We start from the raw sequence: 27,239 nt of genomic DNA, 5'->3' as shown, positions 1-27,239 counted from the left end.
AGAAAGCAAAATTACACACTTATCTTTGGAACAGGATCCATAAACCACTTTTATATAGTTTGGGTTGTAAAATTAGTCTATAATTGTGATAACAAATAAGTTATAAGAAGCTCTGTTACGCCACGACAGATGTATCCAAAGAGAAAAAGCAAGAGGCTCCCAGGAGCCTAAATTGCTCATCTGGTTATTTTTTTGGGATATTGGCTGAAAACTAAAAAAATTAAATGTCATTTTTCACTCTTCAAGGGCAATAACTCTTACAAGCAATCATCTGACAACTTTGATCCCTTAAAGACTTTTGTAGGCCATATAAAAAGGATCCTTATAATAAGGATCATTCAGCTATTGAAAGAATTTGGCTAAATATAACGGTTTTGGAGATATAATATGCGAAAACTACTGTCTGACCCCTATGTTCCATTTTCAGTAACAGGAGCCATTTTTTTTATAGATAAAAAATCCCCATGTCAATTCTACACAGGATACCCCTAGATAAGTTCAGACTAAATTTGGTTCCGATTGGTCAAGAAGGGTCAGAGGAGAAGGGTTCTGAATTTTTTAAATGAAGACGAGAAGACGCCAGTTGATGGCAATAGCTCACATGGCCTTTTGAGAAGACTTTTGAAAGAAATAACATTAAAATAGCAAAAAAAAGTAGTGTCAGAGGAGAGGAGTTTTGAAAAATTGTTGACGAAAATGAAGATGGACGCCAAGTAATGGCAATAGCTCACCTGGTCTTTGGCCAGGTGAGCTAAAGAGGTGAAAATAATATAACAAACATTCATTCAACTTAAAGTTTTAAATTACTATAACAGTTAGACTGGTTCAATGCACTTGCAGGAATAGCTATATTATACTGTTATAAACAACACATTAAAGCACTGGAATGATAATAATGACACAAACAAACTTTGGAATAAACAATGATGTCAATTCAAGGGTTCAAATTTACATTCAGAAGTGAAATGTTTTGACTTTATTTCATCCAAATGAAAGGTTTACAAGAACAAATTAAAAAGTCTGGTAGGTCCTGGACTTTGGTAATGAAATTTCAATGGTTCTGCATTAGAAAAAGAGTGACATAGACCTTGAATCAGCACTTATTTGAACCCTACAACTATGACATGTTACTACATTTGCATAATTTACAAAGCAAAGAGAGCTGGATAACATGAACAATGATGATAGTGGCATTTTACATTTTTTTTAGTAAATTTTCACTGCCTTCATCATGGCAAGCTATCCACATGAAAGGGTAAGAAACTACTTAAACTGTTTACTTCCCCAAAAAGAAAATCATAATTGGTTCTAAACAGCTTCGCCAAGCACAGCATGATACAACTGCAGTGGTCAAACCCTAAACAGTTGGGGGAAGTGTGGACACACTATCAGTTTTTGACACACTTAAGCATAAGGACTTACAATTCATTATGGACCCATCAAACAGTTTGGACACTATATTGCACAAAATTTAAAATTAAATTAAAAATTTTCAAAATCAGACCAAAAATAAATAAGAGGTGTCCAGGAGCCTGAATTGTTCACCTAATTAAACTTTTGCTTTTCAAGGGCAATAAATTTAACAAGGAGTTGTCAAACAATTTTGACTCAAGAAGACTTTGGTACGATTTATTAAAGGATCATTTTATCAATTTTTCTGTCAATCTATTATAGTTTTCAAGATACTGGCTGAAAACTGGAGAGAAAAAAAAAAAAAACTGCCATTTTTCACCTTTCAAGAGCAATAATTCTTACAAGAAGTCGTCTAACAACTTTGATCATGGGGAAGAGTTTTGTAGGCCTTATAATAAGGATCATTTAGCAGTTGAAAGAATTTGGCTAAACCTGACGGTTTTGGAGATATATGAGAAAAACTTCTGACTGACCCTTTTGTTATTTTCTTAGTAATGGTGGCCATGCTTTTCCACAGATAAAAAATCGCCATCATTTCCAATTGGTCTATAAGTGACCAGGAAGAATTTTTTTTTTAGAGATATAACAATAAAAACAGCAAAAAAAAAACTTTAAAAAAGAGCAATAAGTCCAACATGCCTTAAAAGATAGATCTCATTTTGCTGAACATTTTCATCCCAGAATTTGGCTAAACCTAACAGATTTGAAGATGTATGCAAACAAACTGACAAACACCTATGTTCTATTTTATAGTAACAGGGTCATGTTTTTTTGACAGATAAAAAAAAACCACCACAGTTCTATGCAGAATACCCAAAGGAACATTCTGACCAAGTTTGGTCCCAATTGGTAGTAGTGTCAGAAAAAAAGACTTTTGAAAGAAATACATTAAAAAATAGCAAAAAAAGTTGAAAAAAGCAATAACTCCTACATGGCTTAACAGATTAAAAAGACAATTTGGCCACAGATAGATCTCATCACATTGAACACTTTAACCCATGACAGAATTTAAATAAACCTAATAGTTTTGGAGATACAAGTAAAATTTTGTCTGACCTCTATGTTCTATTTTTAGTAACATTGGCCATGGTTTTAGATGGAGCGAAAATCGCCACTCAGTTTCTAAGCAGGATACCCCAAGGAACATTTATACCAAATTTGGTTCCAATTGGTCAAGTAGTGTCTGAGGAGAATTTTCAAAATCAGACCAAAAATAAAAATGCTGAATTTTTTGGATTTTGTGTTTTTCCATCAAATACTATGTCTGTTACAAATTATCTGAATGAGTGAGTGGACGACGTTGGTAACACGGTATCAACCACACATGGACATTCTAATAAATAAACAAAAAATCGTCTCTCAGACTTTTTTTATCACACTGGCAAACAGCCCAGAAGTTCTCAGTAGATAAATAAAAGAAAATCATGAATACATCGTTTATATTTGTGTTGACCTCTGTGTTAAAAGGATTCAATTAATAAATTAAAAATTACCAACCCCCATTAACTCTTTGTTTCAGCACCACATGCTTTCAATACCACTGAAAGATCGGCAGAAAAATAATGGGGTGTGTAAAATTTTTGTATGTCTTTTTCTGAATTTTATAAATCAAGTAATAAATGTATAATTCCCAGAGTCACTTCAATTCATTTGAATACTTAATTGTGCTGCACATGTACTGTTAATTTACTTATGCAATCAACTAATCAGTTACAGGTAAATCACAGTCACAGGTGGCTGCACATCGGCTAAAATTGACACACACCGGTCAATTAATTTCCAATAAACAATTAGGAGAGAAGTAGACAGGATGTTTAGACACTAATAAAACCATGCAGATTGTAATTTATACTATAAGGGCTGACATTTTTTTATGTCTGATATTGGAAAATGGTCATTAGCAAAATTTGTTGGACAATGACCGGCATTTTTGACTGGAGCCTTGGTCCCCAGACAAAGACGACGACTGTGCCATAGCATTATAAAACTGCCATTTTCAACACTAGTAGGTGTTTTTGTTGATATTATTATGGTAATATACATGTATGTTACACACACACCTAAAATGAAAATAATCATGGACTACGATTTGCATTAAATTCTCAAAAGGAGTGTCATTATTCCCAGTTCCAGGAGCAAACATTTGCCTAAGAACAATTTCTTTTTAAGCTAGAAAGATTTTAACAAATATTCATTAACCATGAATGTAGTGAAAAATTACAACTTTGCAAAGTTACTGTATCAAAACTGGCCTAAAATGAGCAACCAATAATACATATTAACATTCACAGATAATAGTTAGTATTTTTTCAGATAATAGTTAGCATCTTTTCAGATAAAACTTTAACAAAACAAGAAGATATAAAAAGTTGCTATAATTATACAGACAAGATTTTCCTGAGAGTTTACCCTTAAAATCATCACTTCAACTCATTGTACTTGCATCTCAGAAAAACAACATAAACTACAATATATAATTGTTTAAAAATCTTGATCAACTCAAGCAATGATTAATTTGCTACTGAGATATGAAAGAAAAAAGTCAGTACATCTTATGTACTATGAAACATGAAAAATGATGAGTGAATGAAAGATTGAATAAAATTCAATGAATAAATGAAGCAAGCAATGAAAAATGAAGTGAAAAAATGTTAATAGCAAATGAAACTAAAATAATGAGAATCACGGGTGATGATGATTTTCCAAAATGAGATCTTCGGTATTACAATTGCTGGCACCAGAAGTAGATGAATTATCACTATTGTCCATATGATTCACTTCTGTTGAAGTCCTTTTTTCTTTTTTGACAACTTTTTTCGGCACATAATCAGTTATAATAACTGTCACATCATTCACTGTCACAGAAATCTTTTCTTCAGATCTCTCAACTTTGTCTGTTTTCTTCACTTTTGGTGCCCTGGAAAATAAAGAATACCATTGTCAAAGTAATTCTTATGATTTTACTGTGCAGAATTATGAATGTAAAATCAAAGATTTCATGTACATGTAATATGTCCTAGATACATAATATGAAATGAATCCTTTCATTTTATGTATGGTTCTGTCTAAAAGTCAAGAAAGTAATTAATCACATAACAGGCAGCCTAGATGTAACTAATAATAATCTAACAATCAGTTTTATAATGTAGACATTATTGTATATTCCTTACTTACTCCACCCGTTACACTGATTAACCACTCACACAGATTACCTCCTCAGAATTTATCATCCTGTTTATTTGTTTACTTCACTGTTGACCAGGAATTATATCAGTATAATGAATACATACATGTAGTCCCTGAAGAAGGGGGGTGTTACATAATACCAACTATATCTCAAGTGATATCTTAACAACCCTGTGTGTACACCCATGTTACACCATCTAATACAAGCACTATGTGTATACCAGATAATAAATAGTCTTCAATGTTTATATACCAAGGAATCCTATAACGAAATACTTTTCACTGGTAATAGTGTAAAACGGTGCTTTGTGGGAACTTATTCATTTTTTTTTTTATAGTAGAAGTATATTTCAGTAGCTGCCCAACTAAAAAGTGTGTGCAGCAGGGGTGGTTCATAAGTTGAAAAATCTTTTGGGTATATAGAATACTTCAGATTATTGAAATCTAAAAATAATTTTACATTATTGTTTCTTCTAGTGGCATGAGGAAAATTCAGTGGAAAGTACTATCACTTTTTTAAAGGGAGTTAGCTGTAATTTTGACAACAGGCCTACTAGAAAGCTTCAAACAAAAACAAAAAAATCATTGCCCATTTACTCAAATAAATAAACGGCTGCATCAAAAGTGCATGATACACCTGTCCTCATGATTGAGTAAGAGTGATATTTGGGGGAAAAAAATCACAAACATCATTTTTCTCCTTTTCAAGGGCAATAACTCTAACAAAGATCCAATGCAGACTTTTGTAGGCCTTAATATCAGCATTTGAAAGTTTCTTTCTATTTATCATAGTTTTCAAGATATTGGCTAAAACTTTACAAAAGAAGGTCATTTTTTTGCCTTTCCTAAATCTGACTTCTGTTTGCCTTATCATAAGGATCATTTCTGCAATTGAAAGAATTTGGATAAACCTAACAGTTTCGGAGATATATGAGGAAAGCTTCTGTCTGACCCCTATGTTCTATTTTATAGTAACAGGGACCATGTTTTTCAATAGATAAAAAATCTCCACTCAGTTCTATGCAGAATTCCCTCAGGAACATTCAAGCCAAGCTCGGTTATAATTTGTCAAATAGTGTCAGAGGAGAAGATTTTTGGAAGAAATAACAAAAAAATAGCGAAAGAACATATAAAAAAGGGCAATAACTCCAATATGGCTTAACAGAACAAAATAAAAATTTAACCACAGATAAATATCATGCTGAATACTTTAGCCCTGTCAGAATTTGGCTAAACCGAACAGTTTTGAAGTTATATGTGAAAAACTTCTGTCTGACCAATATGTTCTAGGTTTAATAATAGCTACCAGGTTTTTTTGACAGGTCAACAGATCAAAAATCCCTAAATCTAATACATTTGGAGATATATGAGAAAAACATGTCATTGAATTTGGAACTACGAAGTTTAAATTAGGTCTGTTGCATAACATAAAAACAAAGAAGAAACAAAACAAAGACAAATCTCCCACTTTGAAAAGACCTCTCTCTTTAGAGTTCTTGAAGGTTTACACCTATGTATGAATCACCTATACTATAGGTTGTGAGTTTCTCTATATGAATCACTAATATTATAGGTTGCGAGTTTCTCTGTATGAATCACCTGTACTAGAGGTTGTGAGTTTCTGTGTATGAATCACCTATACTATAGGTTGTGAGTTTCTCTATATGAATCACCTATACTATAGGTTGTGAGTTTCTGTGTATGAATCACCTGTACTAGAGGTTGTGAGTTTCTGTGTATGAATCACCTGTACTAGAGGTTGTGAGTTTCTGTGTATGAATCACCTATACTATAGTTTGTGAGTTTCTCTGTATGAATCACCTATACTATAGGTTGTGAAATTTTGTGTATGAATCACCTGTAAGAGAGGTTGTGAGTTTCTGTGTATGAATCACCTATACTATAGGTTGTGAGTTTCTGTGTATGAATCACCTATACTATAGGTTGTGAGTTTCTGTGTATGAATCACCTATACCATAGGTTGTGAGTTTCTCTGTATGAATCACCTGTAATAGAGGTTGTGAGTTTCTCTGTATGAATCACCTGTACTATAGGTTGTGAGTTTCTGTGTATGAATCACCTATACTATAGGTTGTGTGTTTCTGTGTATGAATCACCTATACTATAGGTTGTGAGTTTCTGTGTATGAATCACCTATACTATAGGTTGTGAGTTTCTGTGTATGAATCACCTATACTATAGGTTGTGAGTTTCTGTGTATGAATCACCTATACGATAGGTTGTGAGTTTCTCTGTATGAATCACCTGTACTAAAGGTTGTGAGTTTCTGTATTTTTTATGAGATGGTACTTAAGAATTATAGAATATCTAAAATTATATCATAATATTTGACAAATTATCATTAATACTTGTGTAATTTTAGATGTATTAATTACAATTGTAAATAGAATCTGTTTTCCTATTGATGTCGTCATCAAACCAGATGTTGTTAGCGATTAATAGGTTCTTACACAAGTCTACATTGAAGATCTGGGATTTCTTCCAGGAGTGAAAAGACAAAAAATTTCTCACATGAGTGGGAAAAATCCCAGAACTTCCATAAATGATGAGTGTAAGAACATATTTCTTCTGTTTTACAGCAAAAAGCGGTAAAATTACAATAAAGGTCTTGTATTACTGGGTGCTGATTTACCATGTGCAATTAATAGTAATCACCCGAAAATTCTGTAACACAGTAATTAATTCTTTAGTTTTTGTTTTTGTATAATTTGAATATATTAACATACACTGGCATACAAAGATATGGACCTGCATACAAAAAGTTTAATTAATTAATTCAATGATCCTCTGAACTTTATTGGACTACTTTCACTTTGTGTATTGTGATTGGCTATTTTACCAATGACACACAAGGTTGCATTCAACAGTCTTTCATGGGTTGTCTGTCACAGAAAAAAACAACAAAAACAGAAGAACTTCAATTCTGATTACTGCATGCTTCACTCTTATCAAAACTTACAAATTTTGTAAAATCTGCCTTCCTTTTTTAAGGCCTGTTGATCTCCTAAATTTATTGTTTATCCCTAATTTCTACTGTTGATAGCATTCAAAGCCAATGATCCATTTGTATTTAGTTTGCAATAGACCTTTTTTGACTTTTTTTTTTTTAGTTTTGAGCAAAGGGTAAGTAACTCCATAACCTAACAATCTGGTTTATTGTTTGGTTTAAGTAATGCATAGAAGTGTACTTGAGATATTTCACTTGTATGATCTGTGGTACTTACTTAGATACTTATAGAACTTTTTTCAAACCATTAAGCTACTTACTGAAGTAAAAATAGTTTAAATTTCAAAGAAAAATATTTAATGTTCTTCCTTCCCTGAATGCCAACCAAGTTGTTGTGTGTTGGTCAGTTACGTCCCTTTAAAAAAAAATTGCTAAAATATGGCTTGCATTCTATAAATATCAAAAAGGACTATTACTAGGTACATCAATGTGATGAACAGTTGTCAGAATTTTCTATTTTGTGGTATTACCTATCATTATGTGTAGGTGTTTGTAAGAATCAGGCAAAATGAGAAAAATCAGAAACATGCATATCAAAACCCTACTGATCTGACAATAAAATGTAACTCATGGATATCTTCTCCATTTGAAAAGACCATTGTTTAATCTCTGCATCACTGGCTTTGCTCAGAATTTTTTTCAATAGAATAGTAGAAAAATGAGTTTTTGACAGAGTTGTCTGCTCTTGACATGTTCATTTTCAGTGCATTTCAATGAAATTGTAACTCAATGGTCCAGCATGATATGAAAAATCTTGTCTGTTATCCTTGACTCTGATGGTGAAAATAGTCAAATTAAATCCTATTTTGTACTAATGAACATGATAAGTTGTTTTTATGTTATTCTCAAATACTACTGAAAGGTTCTTTAAGAAATAAAAGCTTTAAGTTTTAATTTCGTACTTTCAGGAAAAAAAAAATCCAATGTTGATCTGTTTCAATAAATAAACATTTGAAATACAAATCCAATTACACATTAACAACAAGTGAAGGATCAGATCTCAAATGTCATATTTCAGCTTAAGAAAACATTTCCATGATGAACATAAGATTTCCCAAAACTACACTTTTATCAATTTGAATTTTCCCACCAATTTTACTTGGTTAAAATCACTGTTCTTCATTTCCTGTTTATTAATGATAAACTATTAATGAAAAGCTGGAGAATTTCACAGATAAGTGTTAAATTGAAGATTCTTAACACATTTTATGCTTCATGACATAACTGCAAGAATTGAATTTCCTAAATACAAATTTATTACTAAATATGATCTTTCAAGGCCAAAAAGGAGTCCTTCAAATCTTCAGTTAATATGAAGACCAGACCTCAATTCTATCTGCAGAAATAATAGAATATTATTGAGCTGAATAATTGCAAGAAACACATTTACTGGTTATAAAAGAGGTATTGAATGATATAAAAGGAATTACAAAAAAACTAAAAAGGTTTTATAACTTGTGACTACAGCAAAATATCAATTCATATTATTTCATTTAAAGTCATAACAAACTCACCCAGGCTTGTATGTTATGATGGTGAAATTAAATTCAGTTGATATTTTGTGATATTCAACTTTCACTCTTTATGAAATCTATATCACTGAACAGTTTATCCCATATTGAAACTGAATTATCCTTTTGTAGCTGCTATTTTTGACCACTATTTGGACCAATTTGGGTAACAAATTTTACAAGAACAACTGTGAACACAGAATACTTAAGTATACCCAGTAACCATATTGTTAAATTATAAGTCATCAAACAGGGAATTAATACCACTACAGTCTGCTGAAATTGAATCACACAACAGGGCATACCTATACAGTACTTTCAGTGGTTGAGAAGTAGTTGCCGAGACTATAATGAACAAGTGGACAGATGTGCAGAAGAAGGAACAGATGGACAGACACCAGGATCATTACTGTATATGTGGTAGTATAAATATCAAGTGGCTTTGATAAGTAGTAGCAGAGACAAAAAAAATTTGGTATTTTTAATTATATGGTTCAAATGTAAACAAGGGCCTTTTACCATTAAGTCGATGTTGCTCCAGTCTTAAAACATATCCCACCATACAGCAAACCTATATGAAGGGATACAGGATAGCTTAGCCCTCCAAAAAGAGGCACTGGCTGGAACAGTCGTGAGAAGCTGTAGTAAGAGTAATCAAGGGAACCAAGGTTGTAGCGGTAATCAAAAGAATGTAATCAAGGGACAAAGAACAGACACGGAAAACAGACATACACAACAAAGAACATAAAGTAACTAAAATCATACATACAAAGTAGCAAAAGCAATTGAGCAACTTGGACTCCACTAAAAACTGGGAGCATGGACCAGGTGCACCGGTAGGGTAATCATCCTCTGCTTTTCTAGAAACACCCGCCGAGTTGCTCATAAAAAGTCAAGTCCATATAGACAAATGAGGAAAGGAAAACTATGACCCGTTCAATAAATCAGACTTCATGGTGCAGATGGATACACCGTAACGATCCACGAGTTCATTATGACGACCATAAAACTTCTGTAGTGATGAATTCAATCTTATAGCAACATAACCCTGTTCCAGAAGCCTATTTGTTAGAGTTTTAGTGCAATACAAAAAGTCTGTGTAGTTTCAGCAAGCTCTGGCATAACGTAGGAGTTGTGATATGAACACTCCATACACAGGTGCTGAAGTGATGAACGGAAAGTTGACAATTCTGAATGGAAAGTCATCACGTTTGTCATAAAGTTTGGTCAATAGTTTTCCTTTACCATCAATTTCTAAGTGTAGGTCAAGATATGAGGCCGACTTCACAGTGTCTGTAGTATCCTTTATCTCAAGTTCTTTGGGGTAGATGCAATGTATCAAATGCCCAAAATTAGGATTGCTTAAAGATAATATACCATCTATATAGCGGAAACTAAGATTAAAGGATATAGCCAAACGATATTCCTTCTTTCGGATCAGATCAGCTATAAAGTCAGCCTCATAAGAGTAAAGGAATCGGTCAGCAAGTAAAGGAGCACAATTTGTTCCCATTGGAATGCCAACCGTTTGTTGAAAAACACGTCCACCACACTGGACAAATATGTTGTCGATTAAAAATTCCAGTTTTACAGTTGTGTGGCAGTATGGTAAAATCCCAGAACTACGCCTGGCTAGACAAGGCAGTCTAAATTTACATACACTTTTTGGCTCAGCTTTAACTTTTTTCAGACTCAAAATAAGCATACACCTTTGGTAACTTAATTTCTAAACATAGTCAACAACTAAATATAAATTTCACCTTGTGATATCAATAAATCAATCAAACTTCACAATTTCACATTTCCTTATCTATCATTCATTGTAATTACAATTTACTATTTAATTATTTTTCCCATTATTTATTTATTTATCTATATATCATATTTAATTATTTATCCATTTATTTATTCATCTATATATTTTATTTACGTATTTATCTACATGTATATATTATATTTACTTATTTATATATATATTTTATTTACTTATTTGCTATATATTTAATAGTATAGTTGATATGAATAAAAGTATTCATTTCAACCACAAAACTGGGCTGTCCGTGTCAGACCCAACATGATAGTCAAGGATGTTTAAAAAAAAACCTCAGTCAGACTAAGCCCTCAGACCACTCTGACCAGGACAACTTGTAGTGTGCATTTTGACAAAATGACAACTCAGACCATCAAAAAGACAATGATGACCCTGGAAAAATGACACCTGAATGGGTTAAGATTGTGTTTCAAATGCAAAAAAAGCTAACATTTCAAAAGGCCATCGCAGACCTACAATACAGTAATGTAATTCACCTGATGACAAAGAAATAGACCACTTCAAATCACATTAATTAAAATAACCAGTTACATATTCAGCCCACTATCTGGGCACTGTCCTTGACCCAGACCCCTCGCCATAATTTGGGTTTCCTCCAATTCATTTTCCATATCCTGCTATTCAAAAACTTTATGAAAACACTGCAATATAAGTTGGATATGATGAACAAATGTGTTCATTCTTTTTTTTTTAAATTTTCTTTCATGTTTTGAACACACCGATATCTTTCTGACCCATACAACAGCACTGGCTTGACATTACTGTTGCATATGCGTATTTTTGTTCTCTTGCTGTATACCTTTGAATTCCATACAGGTTTTAATCTGGCGAAGACAGTTCGAGCTTTCAATAATCTTGCCTGGATGTCTTTGTGCTATTGTCAGAGCTTATTATGCTGCCTAAATATGTGAAGCCTTCAACTGTTTCTACTGGCTTTTTATTAATAGTGATTGGGTTGGTAAGTGTCTTGTTGATGGCCATCACTTTGGTCTTGGTGGTGTTTATATTTAGGCCAGCCTCTTCTGCATAGTTATTCAAAGAATTTGTTTTCTCTTGCAAGTGTTGTCTTGATGTTGATATTTCTGCATGGTCATCTGCAAAATCCAGATTGTCGAGTTTGCTAAACATTGTCCATTGTATCCCATGACTTGTTCATGTGGTTTTCCGTTGGATCCAGTCTATGGTCATTAGGATCAGTATAGGTGACAATATACAGCCTTGCCTTACACCGGATCTTACACTGAATGGTTGAGAGATGGCATTTCTCAGGATGACACTACATTCAAAGTTGGTGTAGAAAAGTTTAATCAAGTTGGTAATCTTTGATGGAATTCCATATGTTCCTAGAATTTTCCACAAGGTCTCTCTGTGGATACTATCAAATGCCTTCCGAAAATCAATAAAGTTGATGAAAAGAGGCATATTCCATTCTATACATTGCTCTATGATGTTACAGAGCGTGAATATTTGGTCTATGCAGCCAAGTCCTTTCCTAAAGCCAGTTTGTTCTTCTCTTAGCTTCTTGTCTACTGCATCATCTATTCTGGCAAGAACGATCTTACAAAATACTTTACTTGGAACTGACAGTAATGTTACTCCTCTCCAGTTGTCACAGTTCAGCAAATCTCCCTTTTTCGTGATTTTGACAATAAGACCTTTCGACCAGTCAGGTGGTATGTGTTCATTTTTCCAGATATTTGTAAATAGGTTGTATTCTGCTTGAGGTGTTGATATCAGCTTTTGGTAATTCTGCATTGATGGAGTCAATTCCAGCGGCTTTGTTGTTCTTCAGCGATTTAATGGCTTTTTGCACTTCGTCTAAAGTTGGTGGATCAGTATCTATGTTGGCATCTTCAGCAACTGGTGTTGGATCTGCTATAGATGTTGGATCGGTGCAATTCAAAACTTCTTTGAAGTGCTCTACCCAGCGTTTAGCTTGTTCTTCCTCTGTAGTCAATGTACTGCTGTGTTTGTCTTTGACCTGTGCAGTTTGTACTTTCACTGTACCACATAGTTGGTTTGTGATTTTGTATACTGTTCTCATTTCACCCCTGTTGGCAGCTTCTTCTGCCTCTCAGGCCATAGAATCTACAACAAATTCACGCCTGTCTTTCCTAGCACTCCTTTGACTTCTTTATCCTTAGTCTTGTATGAAGTCTTGAGTTGTTCTTGTATCCTCGATGATTTGGAATTAAGAATTTTCTGTTTGAGGTCCTTATGGTCTTCAATTTTCTTCCATGTTTCCTCAGATAGCCATTCCTTATTTTTCTTAGTTTGGTATCCTAAAGTATCTTTAGCTGTTTCAAGATACATATCTTTTATGATCTCATACTGGTTTTGTATATTATCATTCTCAAAATTTTCAAGAACACTGAATCGGTTACGTAGAGCAAGATTGAATGATCTTTTGACTGTTGGGACGTTCAGTCTTGATATATCTAACCTTTCCCTGATGTTTTCTTGTTTCGCTGTTTTCCTAAGTTTAAGTTGTATTACTGCTCGTATCAGATAATGGTCACTGTTAACATCTGCACCCCTGAAGGATCTTAAATCTAGAAGGGATCTTCTCCATTTTGAATTTATTAATACATGGTCGATTTGGTTCACAGTATTCCCATCTGGCGACTACCAAGTTAGTTTATGGATGTTCTTATGTGGAAAGAGAGTGCCTCCAATGATACATCTGATGGTAAGACAAAAATCAACAAGTTGTTCTCCATTTTCATTTCTTACACCACAACCATGTTTTCCAATAACTTGTTCTATATTGGTGTTATCTGATCCTACTTTAGCATTGAGAACTTCAGTAACAAGTATCATATCATGTTGAGGAATTTGATTGAATACAGCTTGTAACTGGTCATAAAGGTCATTCTTGTCTTCCTCATCCGCTTCGTTCGTAGGAACGTAACACTGTATAATGGTCAGGTTGCAGAATTTGGAATTTGATCTTGCAGTTATTAAACAGTTGTTTATTGGTTGCCACTGTAATAATGTTTTCTCTACCTTTTTGCTGATAATGATAGCAACTCCACTGACATGATTGGTATTTTGTCCTGAATATAGAATTGTATGTCCACTGTTCAGTTTTATTTTTCCTGATCCTGTCCATCTCCATTCACTTATGCCAAGGATATCTATATTAAATCGCTTCATCTCTTTCGTAACTTGGGCAGGCTTGGAAGTTTCATACATGGTACGTACATTCCAAGCTGCAACTTTGATCTTATGTTTTGGTCTCAAGAGGCTCTCTTTCTGTCTTCTAGCTTCCTGGTTTGGGCTTTCACTAGAAGCTGTCATACTGCAAATGGTGTCTTCTTGGCTAGAGTCTTCAGTAAGACCATTTACGAAGTTATTCATATTTCTTGTTATGGTTTCTGTCAATAGGTGTTTTTATCTAGGATGGGGTTGTTAGCCCCACACCAAACCACTCTGGTGGGCCGGGTTTTCTCTCTGGGTACACACCAATAAACTACCATTAACCAGCTTGTGATTTCAGAATTTGGATTTTCAAAAGTGAGAATGCCTTTTTTTTTTGTGTGACAGTTTTGCATCTTTTTATGTCATAACTTATTTGCCACAGTGTTTCTTATTTTACAGAAACATGAACTCATTTATGCCAAAATCTATTGTGTTATAATGCACCACTTGTATAGTTAAGAACAGTAAAATTTCGAACATTTGGAAAACAAATTAATACGGCTCTCTCAGGTACTCCTATATCAGAGATGGAGTGATTGTAATTGTAATCATTAATCAACCAAAAATCTAATTACATGATGAATTTAATCAAATTGCTATAAGTAAAACCCCTGTAATCCTCTATCTGATTACATTCTGATTACAATGAGAAAAAATCTCAACTGTGTCTATGAAATTTTCAGTCTAATTAAAATTAGCCCCTCCGACTTTGATTTGTTTCGCCGGAGGCTTGCTTACATCAAAAATAAAAAACCGCAAGGTCTAATTTTAATTAGACTGTGAAATTTTATGATCTACACTGACACATAAAAAGTATTATTAACCAACTACCCAAAATACGTTAAAATATGTCAAAAACTGACCAATTGATATGAATTCAAAGCGGGCATCTATACAGGGCCAATACGGCATCATAACTTCCTGTTGTTTGACACTGCCATTTTGAGTTCAAATTGGATTTCATGAATTTTGATAATCAGGACAAAAAGCTGCAGAAACTCAAAAAAATCCTCCATTTCATATTTTTTACATATATTATTGACTGGCATTCGGATATGAGCCTAAATATGACCAAAACTACCAATACAAAACAAAATACAAAAGTGTGCCAATACAGGATTTAGTCATCCAATACGGCTCTTACCAGTCCAATACAACTTTTACCAATCCAATAGGACTTTTACCTGTCCAATACGGCTTTTACCACTTCAATTTGCCATATTGGCCTTAGGCAATATTACTTATTGGACTAGTTAGTCAATAAAGGTACAATTGTGTAAGATTTTCCATACTGACCGAGATATATGTCCTCAGCTAGCAATATTGGACTTTTGCTTCTGCTACATCTCAGTCTAACAACTAAGCCAATATGGAAAACCTTATGCAATAACATATGTTAATAAATATGTAATTTCATATTGGCCCTGTTATAGGTTTGAGGTCTGTTATATTGGTCGAGGCGGTTGTATTGGTTCCAAGACATCGCTGACGGCCAATAAGGCTGTCAAGGCCAATATGATTGACCGAAACCTATAGCAGGGCATATATGAAATTACATATTTACTGACACTTTCATTAACCAACTCAACTAGAGGATTTGTAGAACAGTTGTTCTCATGTTTTACCAGGTTTATTTGCATTATTCTGTCTTAAATATCCTTTTTGTATAAAATGGAAGATTTTTATGAGTTTCTGCAGCTTTTAGTCCTAATGATCAAAGTTCATGAAATCCAGTTCTAACTCAAAATGGCAGTGTCAAATGACCAGAAGTTATGATGCTATATTGGCCATGGTTTGATCCATATTGGCCCTCTTTTTTCATATTGGCCCTGTATAGATGCCCGGTTTGAATTCATATCAATTGGTCAGTTTTTGACATATTTTAACATATTTCGGGTGGTTGGTTACTAATACTACACAGACAAAATTATTTCACATGATTTTCACACGAATTTCACATGAATTGAGCAAATAAACTAAGTGACAGAGTTCACATGAAATTTGGGCGAATGGAGCCTTCACGTGAAATTTACACAAAATGTTCACATGAAAATCATGTTAATTTCATGTGAATTTCACATGAATTCCATGTGAAGCTCGATTAACATGAATTTCATGTGAAAAATATTTGCCTGTGTATAGTATTGACATCCAGTATTTTTCATACAAATGGTGCTTTTCATTTCTTTCAAAGAAAACAACATGAAATGTGAAAACAATACTTACAAGAAAATTATTCTAATTCTAATGAAATAAAATGTTTGTTAGATCAATCAAGATAACCTGTTTGATAGTAAATACAGATATTAAAACTCCACTGTATACAAAATACAATATTTTTTTTTATTAAATCCCCATGATTGGTCTCTATCACTTTCTGCCCTGCACCCTTACCATCATTAAAATTCTAATCAACCCAAGATAGAAAAGTTTTATAATAATCTTAGACATGTTTAAATTTCAATCTTTTGTTTATATTGTGTTTATTGTTACATTTGAAATGACAGGTAAAAGCTGGGACTGTTTCATGGCTGTTACCTTTTGTATGTAAATGTTCCTAAGGCATAATATCAGATCAATTTTTATCTGATGCAGTCGGTAAAGTTTCGCTTTTTACCCTTTGACCTTAAAGACTATTTTCCATGGAAACACAAGTCACCTGATCGCAATTGTGTTTCCAGATTGGCCAAATACTGATAACAAAGTGGTATTCGAAAAAACTGTATTGAAAATTGAAATTGCGTGCCATGTGTTATTTCCTGAATGAAATGTGGAAAATTAAAATTTAAAAAGAACAAATTTTACTGTGTCGGCCATCTTTTTTTAAAGATAGTACTTGTTTTTTTTTTTAAACACAAAATATATGCCTGTCAGGTAGTATTTAGATACAGATAGTTTATTCTCACAAACCATAAATAAAATGGTACAGAGACATTACAAAATAAAAATGAAACAAAATAACACCAAAAAAAAAAAAAAATATGGCCAGGCAACAAACACTCCCACTTTACATAAACCATGAAAACATTTACTTTTTAAAAAGTTAAAAGGTTATCCTAGAGAAATCTGTAATTTGAGATGAAATTTTTTGCTTCGCAAGTGCAATATATTTATTTATATTTAACCAGCAAGCAAAATCAATATTTCTACTTGAAAATATGTCTTGTTAATTAATGGGGAGTTTTTTTTTCAATAAATAAATAACTTGAACAATTTTTTCCCCATAATTCCAACCCCTTACCCCCTCTTTCCCCTCACTCTCAAAATGGTCAATAACTTTACAGCACTTTGCAATGCTTTACATTTTTTATCCCTTGAGGACTTCTCTAGCAACATCCATTTTAGTTTTGGCCTGTCAGATCAATCTGTAGAGATACCAAAAATATTACAGTGGTGGGAATATTTTACACATATCATGTGACGTAAACAAAATTCAGACTACAATTGCAAATTCCAAACAATAAAATGATTGCCTTTCCTATCTTAGAAAAGCTATGCTTCGATTTTGATAAAATAATTGGAGTTATATTTTTTTCCGAGGTGGGTTAGGTTCTTGACAACAGCAACAGTGGAACAGCAGAAATACATGTACATACATCTACATGGTTTTTCCCGAAGTTTTTATAAACATAACATTCACTTCTTTAAATGAGTAAAACAAATTAGAAAAGACTTGAAAATTATCAAAAAGAAAATTATCTATTTTTACTGAAACATAATCTTAACCTCTATTTTTTTATTTGTTTGACTGAGGGAAATGATGAATTTTCTCCGTAAGGACAGTCACTTTTTGTTACTTCCGGGACATGACTTTTTTTTCGTTAGTATATTGGGGAACCTTAAAGGAAATTTAGAACGTACACATAATAATGGTAGAGCTCACACCGCTTCGTGGCCCTCGCTATAATTTGAACAAGACATCATAAGAAATAGAAGACAGTTTTTCTTCTTTTCAATTTATAAGAAGCGCCCAAAAAAGACAGCATTTTTGCTTTGACATCAACATTCACTTGCATTACGCCAAGTTCACCATTTATCATATTATTCGGTGTAGTAACCATAGTTGAACCCTTTCCAGGAAAATTTTAATTTACTAAAACCCCATGTAGTAAAACAGGTTCAACCATTTTATTGAAAAGGTTGATTTGACACTCAATTGACAAATTATGCGTTCTCCCTCTTATTAGAACATCATTCATTGCTTTTCTAGCCTTTTCTTCCTGCTTTTTAATAGCTTTATTGAAGTTTCCTGTCCTGTTGAATAAAGTACCAAGGTAATTAGCTAATTCACAGTTTCCAAATCTGATCCATTGAAATTCCTATCTACCGAATGAGAAAATCATAATTTTGATTTTTTTTCAATATTAAATTTTTTATTTTTAATGTCTAATTTGTCATTAAGGCAATTTGAAATAGTATCTAGTCTTGATAATTTTGCATTTTCCAAAAAGATTTGCATATTGTGAGATGAAGGGCAAAAAGAAAAGTTCAGAGATTTTCACCTTGTCTGACACCCATATTATATTGAAAACAATCAGACTTGTCATTGTTATATACAATACAAGATTTTACTTTTGTATGCATAATAAGAACAACATTATACATTTTACCATTTAAGTAATATATTATACCAAATGCACCTCTCCATACCATATCAAAATGGTAAAATCTATAAAGTCACAAAATATTTTTTTCCTTTTTAAGAATTTAAAAAAATGGAAAAAAGTGTGAATAAACTGTCTGTAGTTATAATGTTTTCATTTAAGAAAGTATACAAGTCTATCTTTTAAAAGCTTCCCATGACAACTTAGAATTGTGATTGTTATTAACTTTTTGATTCTGGCATCGTTTGCACCTTTAGTAAGACTTTTTAGCATCCGAGGCAAAATATTTAGACCAGTCAGATGAAGACTTAATTTCAAAATCTTTCAAAGTCTGATGATGATAAAGTGCAATGGCTATTAGCTATATATTGATTCAATTAATTACTACACACTGAAACAATGTATATTCAGTGATTCATATACTATACTAAAGATTATCACTAATTTTTTAGATATTATTTTTTCTATCAGAAAATTTTTTATTTCATAACAAATATCTCTTCTCATAACATTTGATTAATATTCTATTTACATATATACCGCTACTATATATGTTACTCCGTTATATATCAATTATATGGGCCTTTGCCAATTATTGTAATTGTGTTTGTGCCAATAAAGAATATTATTATTATTATTATTATATAGATTGACATAGTATCCAGTGAAAGCCACTAATTGTTAAAAATCTTTGTGATTTATTAAATTGGTGGAAGTTAAAAGTCAATAATTTTGAAAACAATGTGTATCCAATTAAGTTTGAAAAGCACAGATATGGGGGACACAATAAATGCAACATCATGGTCTCACTAACCACTTCCGGGTCAAATGGCCATCCCCCTATGTAGTACCAAAAACACACTGAACCTAGACATATGCATTGTAAGTGCATTATTTGTGTGTATTATGATTAAAAGTAGTCAAAATAAAGCTGAGAATGTGTACTTTAAAATCATATATGTAATTAACTACAAAAGTGTATGAATATTGTTTACATGTGTGAGTAATTTGCCTCCATGCTGTCAGTTAGCAGAACAGGTAAAAATGTGGATTTTCAGTATTATTTATTCAAGTAAATTTTGTGAAGAATTTCTACAATCATCGTACCATTAGCATAATGATTTTGGAAGCCTTATTTTCCAAGCTTTGCAACGGTATGCAGCTTTAAGATGTCATTCGTCCTGGGAATTAACAGTGAAACCTTGAAAATTACTTTTTTAACATGTAAAGTAATGGAAACGTTAGAAGTGGTTAGTGAGACCCATGTCATAAAGTCATTTGGACTAGAACAGAAGAGGTATGGAGTAAATGTGTATTTGACACCCCATTGTAATCATAAATAATGATTACATGTCACTGTAACCATTAATTTAATATTATGAAACAATCTGCAAAGTAATTGTAATTTAATCAATTATATTGAGAGTAAATCAGACCCATCTCTGTCCTGGCTGGGAATAAGGAGTATATAAAAGAGTTGAGTGAAACATTTTAATAAATAATTTGATTTCTATCCTGGTAAATATTCAAATATTTTTTTTACCTTCAGAATCAATACATATAAAAAGTAAAATTATAAACTGACAAACCAAATAAAGAGCTGAGGTTAAGCATATGATACGCCTGTTGCCCTTTTAACATGTCCTTTTGCATTTAAGTATCAGTATCAGACAGAAGGTAATTCATGCATATCAAAAACCCACTGAATTCAGTTTAATTTCTTCATCAGAAACAGTTACTAATCACATAACCAGTCTTAGTTTTTCATTTTGTGATTTTGCTTTTGAGAAAAAAATTATATCGGTTGTACATAAAATTGGAACTTTGCAAGAGTTATTGTTCTTGATTTTGATTGATTTGGTTAATTTTAGTGGGAGATAAATGTGATGTTTTCTCAAAAGGGCAGATATGAATTCAGAAATAAATATTATGTAAATAAATAGCATATGTAGATTGAAAAAGCATTGTTTGTTCTGTGGGTTTTTCTACACCAAGAATCACTTTAATATTGGCATTGTCTGAATTTTTTATTGACTGGTACTTAATGAAGTTATATGATCAACTATAAATACTGTGAGCCCTCAAAAAAAGTAAAAAAGGTCCGTTTTCAATGATTTTTCAACAAATAAATTTCCTTGTCCGTTTCTGCCTTTTTAAACAGAAACAGAAATATTAAGTTTGACATTTATACAAATCGGAAGGGAGCTTATTTCAATAGATATGAACAACTCACCAAAGTTTCATAAAAGTTAGTAAAAGTGTTTTTGAGTTCTTGTCTGAAAACTTGAAAATGCCCCTTTTTAAAGTATAAAAATTCATTACACAGAAACGAAAAATCTGAAATTAATAAAATATCGAAAAAGAGCTTACATAAATATAGACAATTCACCGAAGTTTCAAAAGTAGGTGAAAGTGTTTTTGAGTTATTGTCCGAAAACTTGAAAATCCTCCTTAAGTATAAAAATTTATAACACGGAAATGAAAAATTTGAAATTTATAAAAATCGAAAGGGAGCTTACATCAATAGATACGAACAATTCACCAAAGTTTCATTAAAGTTGGTGAAACAGTTTTTGAGTTATTGTCCAAAGTGTTGATGATGGACAGACGGACAATGTTATACCATAGTACGTCCTGCCTTAGACAGGCTAAATCTGTTAGAAATTAAAAAGTCATTATGGTTTTTTTTTCTTTCTAACCACATATTCATGTAAATTGAGCAGGTATTGGAGTGATAAAAAATGTTAACACTTCATTTTTTATGATAACTGTACATCTGACAAGTCCTCAACAAAGTGTAAATGAAAAAGGTCCAGAATCTCATTTACCCAAGGTAACCAAGGAAACACACTATATTTATGTTCTCTGTTTCTACAATTAACGTCCTTCAGAAGCTCCACATAGCAGCAGATGTTAGTTTTCTCTCTAACTAACCACTGTAGACAGGTCTTTCATAATACTCTGATATAACCCCAACCAAACGTTGTTTTACAATCAAATAATGATGGATACTTGAAACTGGTTATAATTCTTGAACAAAAATAATAATCTAGATTTCCAATTATCATATTTGATGAGGTAAACATTTGTATCTTCACACTAACACAATTAATCCAACATATCAGTTTAGTAAGTAACCTGTGAAATTGAATATTTAATTTACCACTTTCACTAGGGGGGATTTTGTTCAGATTACCAATTCTCATAGAGTAGTCATAGTAATGATTCCTACATTGATTCATGTATCTACCATAACAAAAGAAAAAAATAAGCTATCTTTTGTTACTGCTTCATCAATTCATTCATTTCTTCACTTGATCAATTTAATTTTGTTTTTGACAATTATAATAACATTTTCATCCTCAATTACATAGTAATTATGTAACCAAAAAAAATCTTGTCTCAGTATCATAAAAGTCAATATACTAAGTATCTTTAACTACAATTAAAACTATGAGATGGAAAAGCTTTTACTTTTAAAGATAACTAATCAGTTAACTTCCTGTCAACAAAAATTGGCAGCCCGTAATTTTTCGGCTACAGAATTGTAAAATATCTTTTGCTCAATCCCAGTATGAGGTCTGCTGTATCTTAATGAATAGCTAACAATATGTCTGAATTCAGGTCAATACAGACTATCAAATTTAAAGACTAGGAGCTCTAACAGAGCCTGAATTACTCACTGGAGAATTTGAAATCATGTGGTTTCATTTGATCCTGTGGACAAAAAAATGATCCATCTTTTCATGAAGTTCAGCAAAATAAGAAAAGTTCAAGGAAGACAGAAGCAAAATGATGCCAAAGCTCAAATGGATTAAGCCCCATAACATAAGTGATTTACTGAAAAAAAAATTATTTTAATACTTTTTAGTTATTCTTTCTATGGTACTTTTCTGCAAAACACATGACTATCAAATCAGAATATATACTTTTGCTATTCTCTGTAAGAATAGGGCATGGGTGAATCATGATGGAAGAAAACACACAAGTCTTTCCATGAAATCTTATTCACAATATTATCCGAAATGTAGAAATGGCATACATTCTTTTTAAAATGTCAGTAACTGAAAGTATTAATTACATTAAATGCATTGAAATTTTATCATCAATGGGAGATAACTCACTTTTTCCCTTTTATTATATTGTAACTATGAGCTCCTTTTATTCTTATTTTATGAATGGACTGTCAACAACAACATCAGACCATAACTATTGTAAATTCTTGTGTTTTTTTTCTAAGCATGATTCATTATTTTTCAATTTTGCCTGATTCTTATAGATTCCAGCACTTAACTACATATTTACCAATATTGACAGTTTCACAAAACTTGTTTGTAGGTCTAATGATACCTGATTTTAATTTTCTAAATGTGCCACTTATTGAAAACAGCCCTTAAACCTGCCATCCTACTTGTAATTTGTCTCTTTGAAGGTATGAATTATGGTTGTTCTTCAAAGGACATCAGAGTTTGTTTCTAAGTGAATGACTTTAACTTCATCTTTAATCGAAGATATTTGAATAAACTCTCTCAAGTAACAACAAAATTAAGAAATTTTGCATTTTCTATGGTATGCAGAATGTATATAAATTTTAATTATAATATCATAGACCTGAACATAAATCCATTTTTGCTTTTAATATACAAGATTACATCTAAATTATTTGGAAACTTGATTCTTGGTTAGAAGGCCAAAAGCAGGCCACCCAGATATAATGTTTTCCCTAAAAGGATGGGGATAAAAAAGAATCCTCCATTGACTGTAAAGAGCCTAGTAAAATAATACAACACTCTTCAATAGTGGTTGCTCATGTGTTTAAAATGTAATAAAATTTTCAAAACATTAATGAAATGGTATAAATCATACCTCAGCATTTGACATTTGTGATCATGAGGCTTCACTAGTTAAATGATATTAATGTGTTCAATCAATTTATACAGCAATGGAACAGGTGTGAAGATATTTTCCCCTTTTTTCTCTAGATTTGCTTGTCATGGAACACTCATTTTATGTCCTGATTATTTATTATGTCTAATTATATAGGATCCAATAATTAAAGGCATTTAAACTATGACTAAGTAATGATTGTGAGATTGTCATCAATTGGAAGAAGTTGGCCAACCTATCATTTGAAATCATATGCTATTAGGACACTCACTTTTTTAATCTTTAGTCATGTGACAGAAACATTAACAAAAAAGATACCATTTCATGAAAGTCATAATGTACACAGATGTGCAAGTCAATGAAGCTATAACCTTTATTCAAAACCTACAGTTATTTCACTTAGTGCATGCAAGTACATGTATATGCACTATTGCATTTAACTAAAGTATGAAAGAATTGATATGTAACACATAAATGTACATTTGTATCCATCATTAATCCACTAGTGGATCCAAAGGGGGGTGCAGGGGGTTGACACCCCTTCTTTACAATTGAAAATTTGTCATTTTCATGTGTAAAATTTCCCCCCAAAAAGGTAAATAATGTCCTAGCATCCCTTTTTTTTTTTTTTAAGGAAAACTAGTTTGTGAGTATTTCAGCTAATTTAATGCCTTATATTTTTTATCTCATGATTCTGCTGTGTAACTAATTTATAATAGTCCTTTTACCAGAAATTGACTATGTGGACAAACAGAATTTATGTTTGAACATCTTGACAGAACATGACATCTTGGCCTTTTGGGGTAGCTGTGGTGATTTCTATTTCTGTGTCTGCCATTATTCTATAAATACAAATCTAAGTGCCTGTCTGATTTGATAAGTCTTTCCAAATGGGTCATTGGTAGTGTAGTACTATGTTATGTCATAAACTTTTATGCATTGAAATCCTTAATTTAGGCTACTACTACCACTACAATGTGTTGTATTTAGATAAAGTCTATATAGTTAATTAAAGAGGAGTAATTTATATCCAGTAAAAATAAATAGATACATAATTTTAAAAGATTGACATTTAACTGTCAGAGGATTGTCAAAACAGCTCAAAAATAGTTCAGTTATTCTAAAGATACACAAGACCTGTTTAATGACAATACAAGTATCACTTTATGTATGAACATTATATTTAGTATGAATCATTTTTAATTTATGTCAGTTTCAGTGGACCTGTCTTCTTATTGTTTTTCTGTGCCAATCTTCTTAGTTAAATTTTCTACTAAGGTATTTATTAGTCAGGTACCAATATATGAATGGATGATTCACAAATTAAATGAAAAATGATATTTCAAAGTAACAATATCAATAATTCATACAACCACATAATTAAGTATCTATGAAACTGCAAATTTTGAAAACCCACAAAAATTGATGAGCTCAAACATTAGTAAAATGATAGCACTAATATTCCTTTAGGGGGTCCACCTTGTTGAAAAACCTACTGTGAAGGTGACTTTAAGGAGAAAGTATGAGAAATGACCTAAAGGTACGTTTGGCAGACTAAGAACATATGCATATATATAATACAGTTTTTGCATGTATGGTATTCAAGAATATGCATACATAATATTCTTTGATAATACACATGTATGTATACATGTACAACCTTAAACAATGTTACCTCACTCTGTCAGAAACCATTATAAGTCCTATGAAACCTTAAAAATTTTTTTCCATGGCTTATTATTTGAAACATTTCTTCTTATAAGTCATCTTAGACTTTTCTAAAAGGTTAAACATTGAAACATAGTTTAATCCACTGTTTCTATTAGAAATGCTAGTACCAAGTTAGGACCATTCCAGTGGTTTCAAACTTTCCAGTTTTTACCCTTTTACCGACTCTCCTTTTTGACTATTGCCTAGTGTTTATCAGTTCTGTAATATTGTTACTATTGAACATCTTATTTTTACAAGTTTCAACTCACAATGTAACTTTTTTTATGTCATACAATTATATAATGTTCTAAATGGCCTTAAAGCTATCATTTTTCTATATGTATATGAGTGGTACAACTTCAAAAGTGCACTTTAGGCTGTTTCTAAGTTAAGGTATGCTTTATTCATGTATTGTTCTGTTTCAAGCATGTACAATCCCAATCCCAATGTTCAGACAGCAAAGAATTATAAACAAGAGGCTCTTATAGAGCCTGGACAGCTCACCTGGCAAACCATACAATATTAACAAAGTAAGTACAGGTATCATGCTCTGTTACCATGTTTGACAAAAAATTGCTGAAAAAAGAGCATATATTGATGACTGTAGTAAGTTAACTAAGCACCTTAGGCACTGTGAAATGTTGAACATACACTCAAAGTGTTTTAGAACCTCAGGAAAAAAATTTAGGCAGGGGTCCCCCTATGCCCTGTTATTCCACCAGATCTGAGGGGGCATTTGCCAGGTATTCATTTGCTGAAAAAAGAACATAAAATGAAGTTAAACCATGCCTATACAACATCATCATTATTCAATTCAGGAGACCATGTTTACTCTGTAAACCAATTATCGTTGAAATCAAAGCAAGTATAAAAATTAGCGGGAAAATTGTCGCCCAAAACAAACTTTCTTTATCACCATTCAACTTAGAACACAATGTTTCCTGAGAAAACCAGAAATTACTGGAATCTGAGCAACTGGTGAGCCAGCACTCCACAGTATTGTAGAACTGCCTAATTTTGGTCTTGTAATCTGATGCTTTGTAACATTTATCACTTTAAAAAATTGTCAAGCATCTGTAAATCTATATATCTAGAAATAGCTCAAGCCCAGGCCATCAGGATGCAGTAAAAATTTTCTGGAAAAAAATTACCCACAGCATATAGGGTTACCATAGAAACCATGCAAAAATATGCGAAAATTTGCAAAAAAGTTCATAAAATCAGGTTTAAAAATATCAAATTTCCCGCAAAATATCTGAAATTTTTATTTCAATCCCTGAAACTGTTCAAACTTTTCCTTTCAAAAACCCCTTCCTCATATGGGCATCGCCGGTTAGATTTTGAGCTATTTCACTTTATAATCCACTTATTAAATTTAGCATGGTAAAAAATTGACTTACTTTCACTTTCACAATGAAGTCAAATTGTCATTGAAAAAAAGCCCCTTCAACATTGAAAATATGTAAAGCATTGCAAAATACTTTTAAAAGTCCCCTTTTTTTTCAGAAAATGTTTTATCAACAATAGATTCTTCATTTTTAATCACTATAGCAACCACCGGTTTCCATTAATGTCATTTTTCATCCCTAGCCAAAAGTGCGAAACTAAACTAAACTGTGGAGTGCTGGCTGAAGTGGTTGCACAATGGCAGCCATTTTGAAAAGGGCCACCAACAAAAAAATTTCAAAACTGCCAGTCAACTCAGAATATCATGTATACTTTGTAAGAAATAATTCCAAATCATCTTCCAAATATACAGAGGAAGATGTTTACAAAATGCTGGAATTTTTAATCGACAACATATTTGTCCAGTGCGGTGGACGTGTTTTTCAACAAACGGTTGGCATTCCAATTTGAGAAAATTGTGC

The 27,239-nt window shown here is 32.3% G+C and overlaps 1 protein-coding gene across 3 annotated transcripts in view; it reads right to left on the bottom strand.

Moving 5' to 3' along the window:
- Window positions 1–784: 784 nt before the first annotated feature.
- LOC148629795 (uncharacterized) overlaps window positions 785–27,239 on the bottom strand; it is a 61,145-nt gene continuing 34,690 nt past the window's right edge. For 2 of the 3 annotated variants that reach the window (XM_088557212.1, XM_088557203.1), the window contains exon 4: window positions 785–4,330. In XM_088557212.1, coding sequence (XP_088413338.1) covers window positions 4,096–4,330 — 235 coding nt within the window. In that variant the 3' untranslated portion in view covers window positions 785–4,095. Of the gene's footprint in view, window positions 4,331–25,994; window positions 26,126–27,239 lie in introns of all 3 variants that reach the window. The other variant, XR_015917659.1, reaches the window with a different exon arrangement.

Source organism: Perna viridis, chromosome 1 (assembly GCF_037379345.1).
Source record: "Perna viridis isolate PV_CMFRI_1.1 ecotype Kerala chromosome 1, ASM3737934v1, whole genome shotgun sequence".
NCBI lineage: Eukaryota > Metazoa > Mollusca > Bivalvia > Mytilida > Mytilidae > Perna > Perna viridis.
The sequence above is the reverse complement of the archived record's forward strand: the minus strand, read 5'-3'. Positions and strand labels throughout refer to the sequence as shown.